At 67.1% G+C, this 22,278-nt stretch overlaps 1 protein-coding gene across 1 annotated transcript; it reads right to left on the reverse strand.

Moving 5' to 3' along the window:
* Nucleotides 1-633: 633 nt before the first annotated feature.
* Nucleotides 634-20,019, reverse strand: CAMK2B (calcium/calmodulin dependent protein kinase II beta). Its single transcript, XM_052806339.1, is given in 25 exon segments — nt 634-801; nt 897-1,036; nt 1,038-1,132; nt 1,903-1,997; nt 2,082-2,157; nt 4,725-4,773; nt 5,106-5,150; nt 6,312-6,383; nt 6,491-6,531; nt 8,246-8,303; nt 8,305-8,321; nt 8,917-8,959; nt 9,323-9,406; nt 9,506-9,598; nt 9,600-9,629; nt 9,863-9,931; nt 9,933-9,958; nt 10,201-10,284; nt 10,733-10,835; nt 11,442-11,514; nt 13,282-13,347; nt 13,455-13,509; nt 14,067-14,126; nt 16,927-17,021; nt 19,868-20,019. Coding segments are annotated over 24 exon segments (1,632 nt in total). The 5' UTR covers nt 19,933-20,019; the 3' UTR covers nt 634-801; nt 897-898.
* Between the last annotated feature and the right edge of the window lie 2,259 nt (nt 20,020-22,278).

Here is a 22,278-nt window from a genome sequence, read left to right on the forward strand (position 1 = left end):
GTGCTGGGTGCCCGGTCTTGGTCAGCGGGATGGGGGACACAGGGTGCCCACTGGGGGACCCTCCCAAAGGCACCCACCGTGCCCCCACGATCAGCCCTCGGTCCCCCATGGGCATCACTCCTGGGGCAGCAGCAGACTTTGGGGGGGGGAGTGGGTCGGGTGTTGGTCCCCCCGCCCCCCCCACCTCGCTTACCACCCAGCAGCCCCCCCCCGGAGCTGGGGCCCCCCGTGGGAATTCAAAAATAAAGAGCTCTCTCTATGTACAGGGACCAGGAGGGAAAGAGCGAAAGCGGCGTCCAGAGAACAACATCCACCACCAGCAACAGCGAAACGCCACATGCACAGCCGGGGGGGGGGTTGGGACCCCCGCCACCACCACCACACCCGCCCCCCGCCAGCCAGGAGAACCCCCCCCCCCCCCCCCCAAGGCAGAGACAGGCGGGGGGGGGTCTGGGTGCAGAGGCGTCCCCCCCAGCCCCCCTGGCTGTGGCCGAGCGGCTGGGTTGGTTTTGGGTGTGTGTTTGGTTGGGTGGGGTTTGTTGGTTTGGTTTCTTTTTTTTCCCCCCTTTTTTTTTTTTTTTGCCTTTTTTTTTGTTGTTGTTGTCATTTTGGGCTTTTTTTTTTTTTTTTTTTTTTTGTCTTTTTGTTTTCTGCAAACACAGGCACTGGAGGGGGGGAGGAGGCAGGGGCGGAGGGGGGGACAGGCATGCGGACGCGTGCTTCGGGGCCGCAGCTCCGGCTGCCGGCTCGGCTCCCATCGCCGTCTCCGTCGGGCTGGAACCAGGACAGCCACCGCGAGCTCTGCGGGGATGGGGGGGACCCCCCCGCCCCGGGGTGAGCCAGAACCGGGATACACCGGTACCGCCCCCCCCCCCCCAACCCTGATCCGCTCTCACCTTCACTGGAGCGGGGCGACGGGGGCCCCCGAGCCGTGGAAGTGGACGTTCTGCCACTTGCCGTCACGGCGGTGCCAGACGCGGGTCTCCTCCGACTGGCTGGTGCGAGGCCGGCCCTGGGCGTCGATGTACTGGGTGAGGCCGGATGTAGGCGATGCAGGCGGCGTCCTCGCCGATGACGTGGACGTGGGGGTTCAGGATGGTTGTGTGGATCGGCTTGTTGTTCTTGGAGAGCACTGCGGGGCGGGGGGGGTGCGGCCGTCAGCGGTGCAGGGAGGGAACGGGCAGGGATGGTGGCAGGGCAGGTGGATGGACGGCCAAGCAGGCACAGGGCTGGGCAGGCGGGGAGGGATTCAGGGAAGCAGGCAGGATGGGGAGGGTGGGTGGATGGACAGGCAGACAGGATGGACAGGGAGGCTGGGAGGGATAAAGGCAGGAGGGGCAGACAGGATGGGCAGGCAGGGAGGGATACAGGCAGGGAGGAGTGGATGGATAGGCAGACAGGATGGGCAGACAGGCAGGATGGGCAGGGAGGGTGCAGGCAGGATGGACAAGCAGGCAGAGACGGGTGGATGGACATGCAGGCAGAAGAGAACCAGATGGGGAACAGGCAGGGCAGCAGGCAGCGGCCAGGCAGAGGATGGGCAGGGGAACAGGAAGGATGGGCAGGATGGATGGACAGACAGACCAAGCAGGGACAGAGAGGGGACAGGCAGGGGCTGGGAAGTTTGGCTGGACAGAGGGACAGGCAGAAAAAGGGGAGGGGATGGACAAGATTGCCTGGCAGGCAGGTGGGGTGGGGGGCAGACAGGGACAGGTAAGGCAAATAGGCAGGGGACAGGCAAGAGGGGCAGGCAGGACAGGCGGGGGGGGGGGGGACAGCAAAGGAGGCAGGCAGGATGGACAGGGATGGGTTGGGCAGGCAGGGCGCAGGCAGGGCGCAGGCAGGGCGCAGGCAGGGCGCAGGCAGGGCGCAGGCAGGGCGCAGGCAGCACCGGGCACTCACAGTTCTCGAAGTAGAAACGGTGGAAGTCCATGCCCTCCACCAGGTTGCCCAGGGCCTCGGGCTCGAAGGAGGTGAGCCCCGGGTCGCAGATCTTCCTGCAAGGCAGTGGGTGAGCAGCGGCCCTGCCCGGCCACGCCCTGCCTAGTCCCACCCTGCCCCGCCCACGGGACCCCACTCACGCATAGGCTTCAAAGTCCCCGTTGTTGACGGCCTCGATGAGCTGCTCCGTGATCTTGATGATCTCCTGCTTGCGGGCTGCGGGGGGGACGGCCAGTGTCACCACCCCGTCCCCGTCCCCACACCGGGGTCCCCTGGGACGGAGGGGAGGGATAAGGGGGGGGGCGGTGGAGATGGTGGGGGGGTGTTGGGGGGGGGCGGGCGGGAGAGGGATGGACACACACACCGTGGGGATGGGTGGAAGGGATTTGGGACGGACACGGTGACATGGGACTTGGAGAAGGGACATGTGGGGGGGCGAGGGGAGCATGGGGACAATCAGACGGACCATGGAGCAGGCACAGACAATGGGGACAGACAGCCGGACCATGAAGACAGACGTACAGACCTTGGGGACAGAGAGACTATGGGGACAGATGCATGGGCCATGGGGACAGACAGATGGACAGACACAGGGACATCCGTGTGCCCAGGGTCCCTGCAGCTCTGCCACACCGGTCTCAGCACCCCCACGGCCCAGGTGTCCTGGGCCCTCCCGGCATGTCCCAGTGCTGCCCAGTGCCATCCCAGTGCCAGCTCAGCATGTCCCAGTGCATCCCAATGTTACCCCTGCATGTCCCAGTGCCATTCCAGTGCATCCCAATACAGCCAGTTCAATACCAGTGTCTCCCAGTGCCATCCCACTGTGGCGCAGTGCCATTCCAGTATATTACAATAGAACCCAGTTCCATGCAAGTGCATCACAACACATCCCAGTGCACTCCGATACATCCAGTGCATTCCAATATGCCTCAGTTCCATCCCAGTGCAATCCTACTGCATCCCAGTGACACCCCAGTACCATTCCAGTGCATCATGATACACCCCAGTTTACACCAGTACATCTCAGGGCCATCCCAGTGCATTTCAATGCAACCCAGTGCCAGCTTACTGTGTCCCAGTGCCATTCCAAGCATTCCAGTTCACCCCAGTCCTATCCCAGTGCATGCCAGCATCATGCTGTTGAATTAGTGCAACTCAGTGCAATCCCAGTGTGTTCCAGTGCCATTCCAATGCAGCCCCACTCCACTATATCCCAATGCCTCATTTCACCCTGATGCCACCCCAGTGCCACTCCAGTGCATTCCAATACAGTCCAGTTCCATCCCAGTATGTCCCAGTGCTATCCCAGAGCATACCGTTACACTCCAGTTTGCCCCAGTACATCCCACTGCATCTCAGTGCCAATCTACTGTGTCCCAGTGCTATTCCAGTGCATCCCAATACATCCCAGTTCCATTCCAGTGTATTGCAGTACCATTCTACTGCTTCCCAGTACCATTCTAGTGCCTTCCTGTCCACCCCAGTTCATCCCACTGCCATTCCAGTGCACCTCAATTCATCTTGGTACCATCCTACTGTATCCCAGTGCATTCCAGTACCATCCCAGTCCATTCCTGTGTCACCCTGTGTTCCAGTGCCATTCTGCTGCATCTCAGTGCCACGCCACTATATCCCAGTGCATCTCAATGTCACTCCTGTGCCATCCTAGTGCATCTCAGTGTTTCCCAGTGCATTCCAACACAGCCCAGTTCCATCCCAGTATGTCCCATTGTCATCCTATTGCATCCTAGTACATTCCAATATAGCCCAGTTCCATCCCAGTGTGTGCCAGTACTGCTCTAGAGTGTATCGTTGCACTCCAGTTTGTCCCAGTGCATCCCACTGCATCTCAGCGCCAATCTACTGTGTCCTAGTGCCATTCCAGTGCATCCCAATACATCCCAGTTCTATCCAGTGCATCTCAATCTTGGTACCATCCCAGTGTGTCCCAGCATCATTCCAGTGCATCCCAGTGACATGCCAGTCCATTCCAGTGCCACATTAATATATCTCAGTGCATTCCAGAGCTACCCCAGTGCATGTCAGCGCATCCCAGGCCATCTCAATGAATCCCAGTGCCATCCCAGTGTATGTTGGGTGAATCCCAGTGCCATCTCAATGCATCCCAGTGCACCTTGGTGCCATTCCAGAGCATCCCAGTGCCGTTCTAGTCTGCCCCTATGCCATTGCAGTGTGCCCCAATCCATTCCAGTTCACTCCAATGCATCCTAGTGCCATCCCAGCGCACCCCAATGCATCCTGGTGCCATCTCAGCCCACCCCAGTGCCATCCCAATGCGTCCCCGTGCCAGTACGGTGTGTCCCAATCCATCCATTTCCATCCCAGTGCACTCCAATGCATCCTGCTGCCATCCCAGAGCATCCCAGTGCCATTACAGTGGTGTCCCAATGCATTCCAGTTACATTCCAGTACACCCCAATGCATCCTGGTGCCATCCCAGCACCGTCCCAGTGCATCTCAGCTCCGTCCCAATGCATTCCAGCACCCTCCCAGTGCATCCAGTGCTGTCCCAGTGCCATTCCAGCACACCCCAATGCACCCTAGCGCCATCCCAGCACCGTCAAATTGCATCCCAGTGCAATCTCAGTGCATCCCAGTGCACCCTGCTGCCATCCCAGTGCCATCCCACTGCACCTCAGCTCCATCCTAGTGCATTGCAGCACCCTCCCAGTGCATCCCAGCTCCACCCCAGTGCGTTCCAGCACCCTCCCAGTGCATCCCAGCGCCAGCCGCGCCCCACAGCCCTCCCGCTCCCCGATCACCTTTTGTGTCCTCGTCCTCGATGGTGGTGTTGGTGCTATCGGACGACTCCTGCCAGCGGGACGGCGGCGGTGCGGGGGGAGAGAGACAAACAGAGAGGGTCAGAATCCAGCCCGGCTGGGGATGGAGGGGGGGAATGAGCCCGGCTGGGGCTCGGCAGCACCCCGGCGATGCCAGATACCGCGGGGCGGGGGAGCCCCCGCCGTCACCGCGCCCCATGCGCGCTCCTCATCCGCTCCAGCGCCACGTCAGCCCCCTCCCTGCCCTGCGCCATGGCTGATGCTGGGGAGGGGGGAAAGATGGAGGCGGAAAGCGGGGCCCCAAATGACCCCGAGGGCTAACGAACGCGGGCGAGGCGGAGAAGGGAAGAGAGGCAGCAATACCTTTATGCCGTCCGCGGGGTTATGAATTACGGTAGTTTGAGGCTCCTATGGGAGAAGGGAGAGAGACAGAGGCGGGGGGGGAGGAAGCGAGAGCCCGGGAGGGGGGGACAACGGAGCAGGGGGACGACGGAGCGAGCGGCACGCGGACGGGGGCGAAGAGAGACCCAGACCGGATTCGGGGAGGGGCAGAGGGGGGGGAGAGAAGCAGAGAGTCATTAGTCCAGCGAAAGCGAAATGGTTTAATTCACAGAAAGACGGAGGCTGGAGGGGGGGGGGGGGGAAGAGGGGAGAGAGTCGGGGGGAGAGAGACGCAGCGGGACCCCTGTGGATGGTCGAGGAGGAGGCCGGCCAGGTCGCGGAGGGCAGCCCCGTGCCCATATCCTGCACTTGCTGTGCCAGCCGGGCATCCCTGTGCCTGCGTACTCCACTCACTGTGCCAGCGTACTCCACTCACTGTGCCAGCCGAGCATCCCTCTGCCCGCATCCTGCACTCGCTGTACCTGCCGGGCATCCCCATGCCCATACCCTGCACTCACGGAACCAGCCAGACATCCCCATGGCCGTATCCTGCCCTCCCTGTGCTGGCTGGGCATCCCCATGCCCGTATCCTGTACCTGCCGTGTGGGCTGGGTATCCCTCTGCCCGTATCGTGCGCTCAGGGAACCAGCCAGCCACGCTCGTGCCCGTATCCTGCACTTGCTGTGCCGGCCAGGCGTCCCCGTGCCCGTATCCTGCACCCACCTTGCTGTCCGCATTGCCAGGTCATCCCTGCATCCTGCACCCGCTGTGCCAGCCAGGCCGCCCCATGCCCGTATCCTGCACTTACCTGACCGGCAGGGTCGTGCTCAGCATCCCCCGTGCCCGTATCCTGCACCCACCTTGTCTGTACGGCACAACATCCCTGTGCCCGTATCCTGCACCCATCTCGCCGTCTGCATGACGGGGCACCCCACGGTCGTATCCTGCACCCACCTTGCCGTCCATCTTGCAGGGCACCCCCGTGCCTGTATCCTGCACTCCCCCTCCCCATTCTTGTGCCACCCCCCCCCCCATCCCCAGCGACATCAGGGACAGCTGGACGGACAGACAGCCGGACGAGGTTGGGGGGGGGGCGGGGGGGGGGCGCATGGCGATGGATGGGATGGGCTGGCGGGATGGATCTGGCTGGGGCAGTGGGTGGGTGGGTGGCAAGGGGGGGGCACCTACCAGCGCGGCGGGTGGGAGCGTCCCCTTGGGGCTGGTGACACCGGCACTGCCTTTGGTGCTGTTGGTCTGGGGCTGGGGGGGGGAGAGAAAAGGGGGGGGGGGTCAGTGGCACGAGGTGGGGGGGGGGGCGGGCCCCCCCTCGGCCCCCCCCCTCCGGCCCCCCCCCCCCGGCCCCTCACCTTCACGCCGTCCGCCTTCTTGTTCAGTAAGCTCTTAGCTGCTGCGAGGGGGGGGGGGGAGAGAGCATCAGCAGCTGACTCCTCTTTTGGGGACAAGGGACACCTTGTGTGTGTGTGTGTCCCCAACACCCCCTCCCGGCCCCCCCACCCTGATGCCCCCCCCCAGGGTGCTGGCAGCACCCACCACCCCAGTGTCGGGGGGAGGGGGGGGGACACGCTGGGAGGGGGGTGTCCCCATTCTGGGGGTGTCCCCATCCCGGGTGAGGGTCCCCATCCTGGGACACACACACAGGAGATGGGGGGGGTCCCCATCCTGAAGGCCCCCGCAGGGGGGGGGGCAGGGCTGGCTTACCTTGGAGAAATGCAGAGAGGAAAGCGAGAGAGAGAGGAGAGGGGGGGCGAGAGAGAAACGGGGGGGGGGGGGGGAGGAGGAAAAAGGGAAAACATAAAAAAAAAAAACATAAAAAAGATGAGTTGAGTCCAGGGGTGGGGCAGCCCCCCTGTGCCCCCCCAGTGTCACCCTGGAGGGGGACAAGGACGGGGCAGGGGGAGCATCTGTCACTGCTATCACGATCTCTGGCCAGTGGGGGGGGGGGGACAGGGACATGGCAGGGGGGACACAAGTGGCCGGGGGGGGGGGTGTCACCTCGAGCATCCTCATCACTTCTCTGAGCTCGGGGACCCCCCCCCCCCCCGCCGGCATCATGGGGGGGTGGTGGGGGGCTGTGCAGTGACAAGTCTGGTGACAGCAGGGTGGCACGGAGTAGCACCCAATGGGGGGGGGGGGGCTGATGGGGGGGGGGGGGAAGGGGACACCCCTGCCCCCCCGGCAGACCCATGTCCCCACGGGGGTCCCTGGCAGGGTGTCCCCAAGGGTCCCGGTCCCTCCTCTGAAAGCAGGCGGGGCGCTGAGAGGTGGGGGGTTTAAACCAGAGCCGAATTGGGGGGGGCCGGGGATCCCCGGCGGGGGGGGGCCAGCTATAGCCGGGGAGGGGGGGCACGGTTTAACACCCCGCCGAGTGTTTCGCGGCGCCACGAACACCGGCTGCAGCTCTCGGGAAGCCGTGCGGGGGGGGGGGGGCATGCGGGTGGCGGGGGGGGGGCACATGCCGGGGGGCAGGCGTGCAGGGTGGGGGACACAGGGGGGGCAACGGGGGGTACATGGGACATGCAGTGGGTTTGTCCCCCTCCATGCGCCGGTGTGCCCCCCCTGTGTGTGGGGGGACGGGGAGGCAGTGCCATGGGGTGGGAGCAATGGGGGGGGACACACCCTAAAATTATGGCCCCCCCAGCTCCCCATTGCTGACCCAGGTGGGTGTCCCCAGGGGGTGCCACCACAGTGTGTCCCCCCACCAGGGACCACTGGCCGGAGCAGGGCACAAGCACCCAAGCAGCCCCCCCCGGGATTGTGGGGGACAAGCACTGGGGGGGGGCCGCCACAGAGACCCCCCCGGGACCAGCTGGGGGGGTGATAGCGGGGGGTGGGGGCAGTGGCATCTCTCAGTCCCCGTGGGGAGGGGGAGAGGCTGGTGGGAGGGGGTGCAGGGGGGGGGCAATGCAGGGGGGCCATGCATGCGCTCCGATTTCCGAGGAGGGCACCCGAAACCCGTTGGGGGGGGGGTGTAGGTGAGGAAGAGGATGGTTGGGGGGGGACAAGGGACAAAGGATCTGGGGCTGGGAGTTGGGGGGGGACACACAGAACCAAGCGGGGCCGGTGGGGGGGGGCCGGGGGGGGCCCTTTGCGGACGCGTCTACCTTGTTCCACCAGCCCCAGGGGGGCCCCGGCGGCGGCCGCCGACATGGTCGGAGGAGCGGGTGGTCTGTCTGCCCACTGCGGGCAGGAGACGGGCAGAGGACGGGCAGGAGAGAGAGAGAGAGAGAGAGAGAGGAGAGAGAGAAAGGGAGCAGAGCTCCTGTTAGGGAGGTGGGGGCAGGTTTGGGGGGGGGGGGGCTGCAGCCGGACCCCCACCTTCCCACCCCTCCACCCTCCCCAACACCAAGTCCTCGGGTGTCCATCACCCTGGCCTCAGGCCTGGGGGTGGCTGACGCTGCTCCGTCGTCGTGTGTGTGTCCCCCCCCGCCTCCACATGTGTTCCCCCCCCCCGCCACCTCCACCGCCAGCCACTGGAGTGGGGGGGGGGGTGTGGGGGGACGACATGGGGACGGGGCACTACCTGCTGCTGTGGTGCGTGGGGTGGGGGGGGGGCTGGATCCTGCCCCCCCCCTTGGCTAACGCACGCCCCCGTCCTCGCCGACAGGGAAAAAAGGGGGGGGGGGGGGGGCGGGTTAAGGGGGGGGGTGGGAAAAAGAGAGAAAGACAGCGACAGAGAGACGGGGAGGGGGGCACCGGCCTCGGCAGGGCCTTGCGGGCGGGGGGGGCTGTGGCCCCCCGGCCCCCCCCGGCCAGTGGGAGCCCCCCCCCTTACCTGAGAAGTTCCTGGTGGCCAACATGGTGGTGAGGATGGCGCCCTGCAAGGGAGGGGGGGTGCAGGATGAGGCCCTGGGACAGGGCAATGGGATGGGGGGGAGCAGGATGGGCCATGGGACGGGGTGATGTGCCAAGCAGGGCCAGGATTGGACCGTGCTGCACCGGGTACCACTGGGATGGGACTGTGGCCCTTGGCAAAGCACCGAGTGTGGCCAGGATGGGACCGTGGAGTGCCTGGGACAGGACGGTGCTGTACCAGGTGCTGCCAGATGCAACCGTACTGCACCGGGCATGGGAAGGGTGGGACTGTGCCCGTGGAAAGGGATGGTGCTGTGCCGGTGGGGGAACACCGGGCACAGCCAGGGTCGGATCCAGCCCAGGCTTCTCCCTGGAGAAGATCTCACCTTGAGCTTCCTCCGGGCGTTGAACTTTTTCAGACACTCGACTGTCTCCTGCCTGTGCATCATGGAGGCCACGGTGGAGCGTTGCTGCAGGGGACAAGGGGGGGTCAGTGCCAGGTGTCAGCGGCCACCAGGCCGGGGGACACACACCGGGGCGGGGGGACGACGGGGGGACACAGCACTTACGCAGACCCACGGGTGCTTGAGGGCTTCATGGGCTGTGATGCGCTTGGCAGGGTTGATGGTCAGCATCTGGTTGATGAGGTTTTTCGCTTCGGGGGGTGACCGTGTCCCACTCGGGTGAAGGGAACTGGGGGGGGGACGGGACACAGGGGGGGTGATGGGCTGGGGAGGGGCAGCCCCATGGTGCCCATTGTCCCCTCCACCTCCCCACATGTCCCCAACCAGCCACCGGAGACATGGCCCAAAGCCATCCCCCAGGCTCTGCCTGGTGGCGACTAGCTGTAGCATCCCTCAGTAGGTTCCAGAGTTAACGGGCCAGCTGGCCACTGTGCAGGGGGGGCCTGGCGCGGGGGGACTTACATCGTAGGCACCGGCCTTGATCTGTTGGTAGAGTTTGTGCTGGTCCTCATCCCAAAATGGCGGGTAGCCCCACCAGCAGGATGTACAGGATGACACCTGGGTGAGGGAGAGCGGGGGTCAGGGGCGGGCGGGGGGCTGGGGACACAGGACAGCGGTTTCCCCGAGATGGCCTGTCCCCGTGCCAGCCTCCCCAGTGCTGCCAGGATGGCACCGTCCCCCACGGCAGCACCCACCCAGCTGGGAGAGTGCGGCACAGCTGGGGCACGCAGCCCAGGATGGGGAGAGGGATGGGGACAGGGTGGGACTGGGATGGAGATCGGGCAGGGACGGGCTCTTACCGCATGCCCAGATGTCCACGGGTTTGCCGTAGGCCTCTTTGCGCAGGACTTCGGGGGAGAGGTAGCCAGGCGTGCCCGCGAAGCCTGGGATGGAGACGGCAGGAGCTGAGCTGAGCCGAGCTGCCGTGGCGGGCAGGGACAGGGACAGGGACAGGGACCGGGCGGGATGCAGTGGGCATGTTGCAAGGACACAGTGGGCATGGCGCAGGGACACGGTGGGCACGGGACAGGGATGCGGTGGGCCCGGGGGGGTACGCAGTGGGCACAGAGCTGGCACACGGTGGGCGGGATGCTGTGGGCACGGGGCAGGGACGCAGCAGGGATGGGGCAGGGCACGGTGGGCAGAGGACGGGGACGCGGCATGGCACAGGGACGCGGTGGGAATGGGGGGGATGCGGTGGGCATGGCGCAGGGATGCGGTGGGCATGGGACAGGGACGCGGTGAGCACGGTGCAGCGACAGGGTGGGCACGGGGGGATGTGGTGGGCACGGGAGAGGGATGCGGTGGGCACGGGCAGGCGGCGGCACTCACCGAACCAGGCCTGCTGATCGCCTTGCACCTCGATGGCGAGGCCGAAGTCAGCCAGCTTCACCGCCGCCCCTTTGCATTTGCTGGCCAGGAGCAGGTTCTCCGGCTGCCGCGGGCAGTGCCGGGCATGGGGTGAGGAGGGGACAGGAGGAACCGGGCCGGGGGGTGGGAAGCAGAGGGGGCTTTGCAGCCGCCACCGAGAGGGTCCTGCCCGTCTGCCAGCCCCCCACCCCGTGCCGCGGGCAGGGGGGCTGAGCCCCGTGCTGAATGGCCGGGGTGTGCCCGGGTGGCAGAGCCCAACAGCTCAGCGTCACCCTGTCCCCATGTCGTCCCCCCCCGACCCACCCCATAGCCAAGCTCGAGCCCCTCCCCACCCCGCACCCCAATGGGGGGGATGTGGGGGCGAGCTGGGGTGGGTGGGGGGGTCGCTGTGAACACCCAACTCAGCGCAAGAGTGTGCCGTGAATGGGGGGGGTCACAGACACCCCCAGAAAGCGGAGGTGGCAGCTGGAGGCACTCAGAGCAGAGGGGACCCCCCCCAGCCCCAGGGGGAGCTCACTAACCCCCACCCCTAGGACCTGGGGGCTCGGGGGACCCACTGAGCCGGGGCCCCCCCCCCCCAAGCTGTGGGGACTCAGGGACCCCGAGACGTGGGGAGGGGGGAGAACTGCCCTGTGCAGAGGGATGGACGGACGGACGGGGGGTCACTCACCTTGAGGTCCCTGTGGACGACCCCCATTTGGTGACAGTGGAGGACAGCCTCCAGGATCTGCTGGATGCAGTGGCTGCGTGCAAACGTCGAGGGGGGCGGGTCAGGGGTACGCTGCCCCCACCACCACCACCACCTCCCGCACCCCCCCCTGCCTGGGGGCACCCGGGACCTGTGCCCCCCCTCAAACCAGCCCCCTGCCCCACTGCCAGCACCGCGCTGCACCCTTGGGGGGACGGGACCCTACAAAAACAAGCGGTGATCTCACATTGCAGGGGGGGGGGTGCTGAGCTTGGCACCCCCCCCTTGCCCCTGCCTGGGGGGGGGCCTCCCCCCTGGGTGCCCATCACAGGGGTGCTCCCATCTTGGCATGGAGCCATGGGGATCACCCTAATGACGATGCTGTGCCCCCCCCTCCGTGGGGACCCCTCCCAGCCCTGCTGCTGCCCGGACGCCGGGGTCCCCCAGACAGGACTCACGGGGGGGGGGGACGGGGACGGGGGGTGCGGGGAGGGCAGATGGAGACGAGACAAGAAAGAAAGAGGGAAGGAGCGGGGGGATGAGAGGCTGAAATGGGGGTGAAGGGGGGGCCCCCGCCTGGCTGGGGGTGCTGGGGCATGGAGGGGGGGGCAACCTCCCTGCAAGGGGGTGCAAAAAAAGTGGGGGCGCGTGTCAGAAAAAGGAGGGAGGAGAGAGCCCCAAAGTGGGGTCCCGGCGAGGGGAGCGGGGGGCCGGGAAGCGGGATGCTCCAGCGGGCGGGGGGCAGCGCGGGGGGCACGGCCCCCCCGGCCCCCCCCCCGTTATACTGACCTGCGGCTCCCTCTGCACAGGGGCAAAGTGATGGGTGGGAGAAACGCGTGCTAATAGCTCATGGACACAGTGACTGCAAAACAAAACGGGGGGGCGGGGGGGCAGAGGTTGGGGGGACAGGATGGGGAGAAGAGGTGGGAGAGGGGGGCAGGATGGGGTAAGGGGGGTGGGAGCGGGGCAGGATGGGGGGCAGGAGGGGGTAAAGGGGATGGCAGGGGGCAGGATTGGGGTAGGATGGGGGGGCAGGATGAGGGGCAGGGGATGGGAGGGGGGCAGGATGGGGGGTTGGATGGGGTAAAGGGGGTGGGATGGGGACAGGGGGGGCAGGAGAGGGGGGATGGGAGGGTAGAGGGGCAGGGTGGGGGGCAGGTTGGGGGGCAGGAGGCAAAACACAGGGAAGGGGGTGCCGGGGCGGGGGGGAGCGGGGCAGCGAGCAGAGGGGCAGCGGTGGGACGGACGGACGGACACACGGACGGACACACGGACACGCACAGAGCCCGAGCGACGCGTGATGGGAGACGGGGAGGGACAGGGGAACGGGGGGACGGGACGGACGGAGGGGGGTGGGGGGCACGGGGGGGGGGACGGGGGGGAGGCGGAGATGGGGGGAACGAGAGAGGGGGAGAAACAATGTTGTGAAAGCCCAGAGACCACGGGGACGGGCACACGGTGGGCACACAGGGCACTGGGGTCTCAGCACCGGCACGGGGGGGGCCCTGGGGGCCCCCCCCCACCACCAGCCTCCCCCCAGCACATGTCATGACAGCGCCAGGCCTCAGCGGCAGGGGGCGTAGCATGGGGGGGGGGGGGTGGGACGTGGGGGGGCCCACTGAGCACCCGGCAGCAGAATGGAGCCAGTGGGGGAGTTACGATAATGGGGGGGGCACCCCCCACACCCACTGGGTGCCCCCCCTGCCTGCCTTGCTGGAGCTGCCCCATCCCTGCAGCCCCCGGGTGGGGGAGGGCACCGGGGGGGGCTGGGGGTGTCCAGGGGTGTTTGGGGGGGTCTGGGGCGGGGGGCGCGGGGGCTCACCTGGCATCAGCCTCACTGTAGTACTCCCGCGCCACGATGTCCTCGAAGAGCTCGCCGCCGGTCACCCTGCAACGCAGCCGGGGCACCACGTCACCCCGGGACCCAAGTGCCCTGGGCACCCCCAACCCCCTAGGACCCCCCCGACACCCCCTGACCCCCCCAGCCGCACTCACAGGTCAAAGACGAGGTAATGGAAACCCTCCTCTGAGATGCTGTCGTGGAGCCGCACTGTGGGGACAGGATGGGGATGGGGGCAGGCTCAGCCTCGGCCCCAGGAGCCCCCGGGGCAGCCGCCACGTGTGACACACGTGTGTCTGTGTCACACGCAGCCCTCACATCTGCACCCAGCGTGTCCCATGGTAGCACCCAGCAGGACCCCAGGGGGGCACCCAGTGTGACCCCAGGGGGGCACCCAGCGTGTCCCAGTGGTGGCACCCAGCAGGACCCCAAGGGTGGGACCCCATATGTCCCCAGAGGAGCACCCAGCACATCCCCATGGTGGCACCCAGCGTCTCCCTGGGATGTGCACCTAGCAGGACCCCACATGTTCCCAGGGTGGCACCCCCCCCCCCCCCCGGTGGCACCCGCCATGTCCCCAGGGCGGCATCCAGCACGTCCCTGGGGTGGCACCCAGCAGGACCCCAGGGGTGAGACTCCACAGGTGCCCAGGTGTGCACCCAGCATATCCCAGTGTGGCACCCAGCGCATCCCCGGGTGGCACCCGGCAGACCCCCAGGGTGACCCCCGGGGTGGCACCCACGTGTCCCGGGCCAGGCGTCACTCACCGATGTTGGAGTGCTTCAGCAGCCGGCAGATGCGGGCCTCCCGCTCCAGCTTCTGGTGGTCTGGGGACACAGGGGTCAGCCAGGACACCCATCCCACGCCCCCACCCCGGGACACCCCAGCCCCACGTGCACCACAGGGGGTCACCTCTCCCCGTCCCCGTCCCCGTCCCTGGCTGGAGGAGCCCGCAGGTGCCCACGTGTGAGTGCACGTGTCTCTGTGGGTGGGTGGGTGCAGGTGTGCGTGCAAGTGGGTGGGTGTGCAGGCATGCACAAGGGTGCAGGTGTGGGGGGTGTCGATGGGGACTGTGCATGCCTGTACTGGTGTGCATGTGTGTGTGTGGGTGTGCACCTGTGGGCACGTGCACGTGGGTGTTGGTGTGTCTGGGTGTGCACACGCGTGTGTGGTCGTGCATGTTTATGCAACTGTGCATGCGTGTGTGTGGATATACATCTGTGTGGTTGTGCATGTATGGATGTGTGTGCGGGCGTGCAAGCATGAGTGGCTGTACGTGTGTGTGGGTGTGCGTGTGGTTGTGTATGTGTTGCAGGCGTGCGGGTGTGGATGTATGTGTGGCTGCCCAGGTACATGGAGGGGGGCTGTACATGTAGTTACGCACACATGTGCAGGCACGCCTGTGTGTGCGGGTGTGCCTGTGTGCGGCTGTACCCATGTGTGCAGCTGGACCAGTGTGCACGAGTGTACCTCTGTATGTGGCTGTACTTGTGTGTGCGAGTGTACCTCTGTGTGTGTGCAGCTGTACCTATGAGTGGCCACGTGTCACATGTGTACCCATGTTTGCCACTGTATGAGTGTGCAGCTGTACCCGTGTGTGTGGTTGTACCTGTATATGCAGGTGTACATACATATGCCTGCATGTGGCTGTAACTGTGCGTGCAGCTGTGCATCCGTGCAGCTGTACCTCTGCATGTGGCTGCACCTGTGTGTGCAGCTGTACCCGTGTGCGGCTGTACCTGTGTGTGTGGCTGTACTTGTGTGTGCGGCTGTATCAGAATGTGGCTGTACACGTGTGTACCTGTGATTGCCACTGTATGAGTGTGTGGCTGTACCTGTGTGTGGCTGTACCCATGTATGTGTGTGTACCAGGGTGTGCAGCTGTCCCTGTGTATGCGTGTGTACCTGCGTGCAGCTGTACCCGTGTGTGTGGTTGTCCCTGTGTATGTGTCTGTACCGGGGTGTGCAGCTGTACCCATGTGTGTGGTCGTCCCTGTGTGCGGCCGTACCTGTGCACACAGGCTGGTGCCCAGCCCCGCTGTGCCACACTGCGGCCTGGGGGTGGCTCGGGGGGGGCCGGGGGCCGGGCAGGGACAGGCAGGGCAAGGGCTGTGCTGGGCAGGGAGGACACATGGACAGGGGTGTGCACCTGCTCACACACACCCCCCTGCACACATGTGTGTGTGTACACACATGTATAGCCATGATCACACACAGCTCACATGTAGTGCACACCACCCCCGCACACACGTGTGCACACACACCGATGTACAGTGTGCACAGAGACAACGCGCACACGTGTGTGCACACACACCCACGTACACTGCACTCACAAAGAGCAAACACACGCTGCTCACACCTCTGCGCACACACACATCCATGGCCAAGGTACACACACGTGTGTGTACGCACACAGAGTACACCCCCACGCACTCACTGCAACTGTACACTGCCTGCTCACACATGTGCACACCCCCCCCCACCTACATCCACGCACCCTGTGCACACACATGTCCCACACCTGCACACACCCCATGCACACAGTGGGCACACACACTGCTAAGGTGTGTGCACACCCTATGACACACTACAGGCGTGCACGCACACACCCTGCTCGCACGTGTGCGCACACATAGACCCTCACGCATGCAGTGCACACACCTGTGTATGCATTGCACACACATGCTGCTGACGTGTGCACGTGGACCCACAAACCCACTGACACAGTGCACACACACACGCTCTGCCTGCTCACAACCTGTGTGCACACCCCCACGCACACTGAGAACACACGCACTCCTGTGCGTGCACACACTCATGCACCCCCCCACTGCTCACATGTGTGCACACCCACACCCATGAACACACACGTGTGCACACACATACGTGCATGCACGCACACACCTGTGCATGCACACACACCCCTGTACACATCACACACCTGTGTGCACACACAGAGCTCACACTGGTGCACAGACACACCCCCATGCACACGCACACACTGCACACACCTGTGCGTAACCCCCCCACATACACGTCACACACACAACACACCCCTCGCACCTGTGCAAGCACGCACCCCCATGCACGCACACACCCGTGCATGCACATGTGCCCATGCACACACAGTGTCACACCCATGCATGCACACACTGCTCACACCTGTGTGCACACACACAGAGAGCTCACAACGGTGCACACCCCCTCCCCCCAGGCACACACACACTGCTCACACCTGTGCGCGCACACACCCACGCCCCTTTGCACACAGCGTATGCACATACACGTGCGTGCACATACACACACACACAGAACCTGCTCACACCTGTGCACCCACCACCCCCCCAGGGGACACCACGGCTGCTGTGGAGCACCGAGGGGGAGCCCAGGGCGGGGGGGGGGGGTGGAACCCGTGGGGCAGCAGGAGGAATGGGGAGGGGGAGAGCCGGGATCCAGCCCCCACGGAGCACCCCCCCACCCCCCAGACGGCACCCCTGTGCCATGAGCACCACGGGTGTCATGGGTGTCACCATGGGCCCCAGGTGGGCCGGGCTGGGGGGTGTCCCCGGTGGCACCCACCCCATGGGTGGGGGGGGGGGGTTTTCTCTGGGGGGGGGGGTGTCCTACCTCTGGCGGAGAGCTTTTTGGTGTTGATGATCTTGGCGGCATACTCATGGCCGGTGCAGAGCTTGACGCAGCGCCGGACCACCGAGAAAGCTCCCCTGGGGAGGGGGGACAGGCTCAGCGCCCCCCGCCTGCCTCAGTGCCCCCCCCCCCCAAAACTAGGCCTGGGTGGGCTCCCACCCATGACTCAGCACCCCGTGGCTGGGGGCTGCGCCAGCCGTGACTCAGCACCCGGGGGGGGTGAACCCTGACACCGGGGGGGGGGGGGGCCCCGACGCCGCTCGGCCCCCGACCCAGGCACGCCAGAGACCTGCGGATGGGGGTGCCGGGGGGTGCCGGGCGGGAGCGGGGGGGCTGGGTGGGGCGAGTGCGTGGCAGGGGGCCAGGGGCCAGCATCACGGAGGGGGTCGCGGGAAGGATCCAGCACCGGCAGCCCGTTGCCATGGGGACGGCGGGTGGCCCGGATGGCAGCGGTGGCCATGGTGGTGATGGTGGTGGCGATGGTGGCGGTGGCGATGGTGGCAGCGGGCACAGGGCCCGGCTGCGGACCCGGCGGGGCACGGGGAGCCAGCCGGCCACCGGCACCCTCGGGACGGGGACAGGGACGGGGACGGGGACAGCGTGGCCATGCGCCCACGCCGGGCAGCGGCACCCGCTCGCCCGCAGCCCCGCCAAGTGCCGCCACCCACCTGTCCCCCTTCCAGGACCGACGTCCCTGCCCATGCCAGGGACCCCAGGGGGCAGCGGGTGTCCCCGCTCTGCCTGTGCTCAGCAGCACCCACGCCTGGGGGGGGGGGGGGTCAGGGCAGCGTCTGGCGGGGGGCACAGAGGGGACCCCTCGTAGGCACGTCCCCCGGAGCTGGGCTGGGGGACACGGCAGAGCCCGGCGAGCACCCCGGCCCCGCCGTGCCGAGGGTCCTGTGGGGGACACGTGGGGGGGGCCAGGCCTTCCCCTGCCACCACACGAGGTCCCCACATCCCGGGACACGAGGGGCCCTGCGCTGGCTGGGACAGTGGGGATCCTGCCACCACCGGGGGACAAAGGGGAACTCTCCGGGGCCTGGCACCCCCCCCCGGTCCCCCCCCCCGTCGCCTCCCCACGTGGCCCCAGGGACGGGGGACACGGTGGGGTGTCAGCTCCTGCGGGAGGGATGAATGTCACGGACCCCCCAGCTGTGCCTCAGTTTCCCCACCGGCCGGGGGCAGATGTCCCCAACAGTCCCGGCATGGGGGGGGGGGACACACAGACACACGCGGTGGCTGGCGGGGTGACACGGAGGGATGGCGGGGGGGGGGGGGCACACCACGTTGCCATGGCAACCAGGACGGGCTGGATTTTGGGGAAAGCGAGGGAATAGCCCCCGATGGCACCACGTGCCCCCCCCCCCCAGTACCCCCAAAGGGACTATGTCTACCCCTGCAAAATGTCCCCCCACTATAGCGGGGGTCCCCCCCCTCCCCCGACAAGGTCTGTCCCCACCTTCCCCCCCGCCTCCCGGTTTTACCCCCCCCAACCCTGCACGCAGGTCGAGGGGATCTGCCCCCCCCCCGGCATTGGGGGACAAATGAGCCCCCCCAAAACCAGCTCCTCCCAACACCACCCTGGGGGGGTTCATGGACACGGGGGGGGTGTCTGGGGGGGTGGAAGGACCCGGGGGGGGTAGGGGGGGACCTGGGGGGGGTCTTTAAGGACTAGGAGGGTCCAGAAGGGCTGCATCTATAACGACTGGCAGGCGGGGGTAGCAGATTTGGGGAGTTATATAAGGCCCAAAAGGGGTCTAATGGGGGCTGGTGGATGAGAAAGATCTATAAGGACCAGAGGGGAGATATGGCTGAGGGGGTCTATAGAGATGGGGGGGGGGGGGGGGTCTGGAGAGATTGGGGGGATCTATAGGGGTGGGGGGGCAAGGGGGGGCCTGGAGGATGGGGGGGGTGGGTCTAAAAGGAGCAGGGTGCCTATAAGGACTCAAGGACGGTCTGGAGGATGAGGGATGTCTATAGGGTCCAGGGGGGGCTGTAAGGACTCAAGGGGGGGGTCTATCAGGACTGAGGGGGTTTGGGAGGTCTATAAGGACTGGCGTGGCTATAAGGGCTGGGGGGGAATGGTGTTGATAAGGGCTTTGGGGGGGGGGTTGGAGGGGATGGGGGTCTATAGAGACCAGGGCAGCTATAAGGACCAGGAGATCTGAGAGATGTGTGGGGTCTGTGAGGATGGGGGGTCCTGTAGGAGCCAGGGGCGGGATCGGGAGTGCTGGGGGGTCTATAAGGACTGGGGGGTCAGGAGAGATGGAGAGGGGGTCTGTAAGGATGGGGGGTCCATAGGGGTCAAGGGCAGCTATAAGGACTGGGGGGGGTCTATAGGGATGGGTGATTGGGACTGGGGAGGACTGCGGGGGTCAGGAAAGATGGGGGGGGGGCTGTAAGAGTGGGGGTCCGTAAGGATGGGGGGGTCCTTGGGGAACAAGGGGGCTGCGGGGACTGGGGGGGGGGTCGTCTATGGGGTGGGGGTGCGGGACTCGGAGGATCTTGGGGGTCCGGGCCGCCGGGGTTGGCTGTAAGGCCCGGGGGTCCCTGCGGCCAGGGCCGCGGGGGGGAAGCTGGGGGGGGGGGGTAGGTACGGGGCCGGGGGGGGGCGGTATAAGCGGGGGGCCGGGCCAGTACCGGGGGGAGGGCGGGGGGGGGGGGGGACGGCCGACGGGGGGGGGGGGGCTGGGCAGGCCCGGTCCCGGGGGTTGGGGGGGGGGGTGGGGGGGCCGGTCCCGGGTGCCCTGTCCCGCCGCGGGGGGGGGGGGGGGGGGGGGATGCGTCACGTCTGCACCGAGCGGCGGCCGGAGCCCCGGGCAGCGCCCCCCCCCGCCCGCCCCCGCCGCCCCCCGCGCTCCGCCCGCGGCCGGGGCCGTTGCTCGGTGCCCGGTGCCCGGTGCCCGGTGCCGGCGGCCCTTACTTGCCGATCTCCTCGTAGAGCTGGTACTCGTCGGTGAAGCGGGTGCAGGGCACGGTGGTGGCCATGCTGCCGCCGCGCCGCGCCGCAATGAGCCGCCCCGGCACCGGCTCCGCTCCGGCTCCGGCTCCGGCTCCGCCTGGCGCGGGGGGGCGGGAGGAGGCGCTGCCGGGCCGGGGGAGGCACCGGCCGGGGGAGGGCACCAGCCCGGGACAGCCCCCGCCGCCCCCCACCCCCACCCCCCCACCCCCCCACCCCCCCCCAGGCTGGGATCCCCCCCACCCCGGGGCACCCCCCCGCCTCAGATCTGCCCCCGCGCCGGGGACCACCCCCACCCCCCGGATCGCCCCCACACGCCGGTTCCCGTCCGCATCACACACGCACGCACCCCTCCGCCCGGGGCTGGACCCCCCCAGGACCCCGCGGGGATCCCGCTTTCCCCGAGTCTCCCCAAGGGCTTCATAACCAGCTTCTCACCCCCCCGCCCGGGACCCCTTTATCCCAAATCCCCCCCAGGTGGGGGGGACCCACATCCACGCCCCCCAAAAGGCCCCATATCCAGACCCCCACCCCAGGATTCCCCCCCCCCCCCCCCGGTTCTCACATGCCCGCCAAAGGACCCCAAATCCATCCCCCCCCAGGGATCCCACATCCCCCCCCGCCAAAGACCCCAATATCCAGACACCCCCCACCCCGAGGACCCCACACGCACCCCCTCTGCCATCCTCACTCCATCCCCCCACAGGGACACCCTCCCTTATCACCCCCACCTCCGCACCAATGTCACCCCAAACAACCCCTCCAGGCTCCAACCCGCCCCTGAGCAAAACACCCGGGAGGGGCCTGAGGGGAGGCAAAAATCTCCCCCCCCTCCCCCAAGGGCACCTTGAAGCCCCTCCAATGCCAGAGGCTTGCTGGGGGGGCATTTTTTGGGGACACACACACAAGAGGCCACCCTGGAGGCCACCAGCAGCCCCAGGGCCTAGCCGGGGTGCCAGGACACTGGGGTCCTTCCCCCCGCCCCCCCTGTGGGCCCACGTCACCGGTGGGACCAGGGGCGAGCAGGTGGGTGGGCGGCGAGGGGCGCGGGCAGGCGGGTGCCCACCCCGGGGCGCGGGGCGAGCGGGTGGGTGGGCGGCTGGCGGCTGGCGCTGCCGTTGCCATGGGGACCGTGGGCGGCCGTGGGGGACTGCGCCGAGCCCGGTTATATTTGTGCATCGCCACGGAGAAATTTCGGCGCCTGGCGTGGTGGAGATGGGGGGGAGGGGGGGGAACGGGGACAGGGAGGTGGGGACCAGTGGGGTGAGACCGCAAGGTCAGCACCCCCAAAGGCTCCAGGCACCCGGCGCACACCCCACCAAATCCAGCCCACTCCCCCCCCCCCCGGTGTCCCACATCCACACCCCAAAGGACCCCAAAATCCAGCCCCCCCCCAGCATCCCATCTCCACCCCCCAAAGGACCCCAAAATCCAGCCCCCACCACCATGCGTGTGGGACTCCGTCACCGGGGCCCATGCTAGGGGCGCCACGTGCAGATGTCCCCAGGCATCCCCCTTGGGTGTCCCCCTCTCCAATCTTTAAACAGGGTGGTGTTGGGGGGGTCAGGGCACAGGCATCCCCCCTGGGCGGTGGCACCGAATCACTCACAGGCCCGGCGCTCAAGAAATGTGTTTATTGCAAACCGAGGGGGGGTGGGGGGCAAGGTGATGGCCAGGGACCCCCAGCCCATGAGCCCCAGGGTGGGGGCCAGTGGGAAGCTGCAAGAGCTGGGCTGGGCCTGGGGGGGGGGCCCAGGGCTCCCATGTCCCCCCTCCCGGACCTGACCCGTGCCAGGGAAGCCCAGACGTTTCTGGGGCTACTGCCCACTGGTACGGGGGGGGCTGGCGGCCATCAGGGCTGGGCCTGTAGCCCCCTGCCAGGGAACCCCCCCGCCACGGTGTTGTGGGTGACAGCCCCACTGCTCCCTGCCAACCCCCCCGAGGAAGGGGGAAGCAAATCCCGGGGACTGGCTGGGGTCTCTGCCCTCCACTGAGGGGGTGCGCCCACCCCGGACTCCCTCTGGCAATGGGCTGCTGGGGGGGTGAACTGGGGAGAAACCCCCCCGCAGCACTGGATGGGGCCCTCCGGCTGGGCAGGAGGCAGGGGCAGCACAGCACTCGTGGGAGACCCCCAGAGCAGGACCCAGTGAGGGGACTTGGGGGTGCCAGGCAGGCAGGGCAGCGGGCAGGGCAGCAGGCAGGGCATGGGCAGGGGCAGGCTCTCTCCCCATGTGCCCCCCACCATCCCCGCTGCCCGTACCCGGAGCTGAGGAGAGCAAAGCTCCGCCTGTGAGGGGCAAAGCTGCCCTGTGCCAGGGCGGGGAGGGATCTGCACCCCCAGAAGCCCAAAAAGAAGCATCTTCAGCCACCAGAAA

Source organism: Harpia harpyja, chromosome 13, assembly GCF_026419915.1.
Source record: "Harpia harpyja isolate bHarHar1 chromosome 13, bHarHar1 primary haplotype, whole genome shotgun sequence".
Taxonomy (NCBI): Eukaryota; Metazoa; Chordata; class Aves; order Accipitriformes; family Accipitridae; genus Harpia; species Harpia harpyja.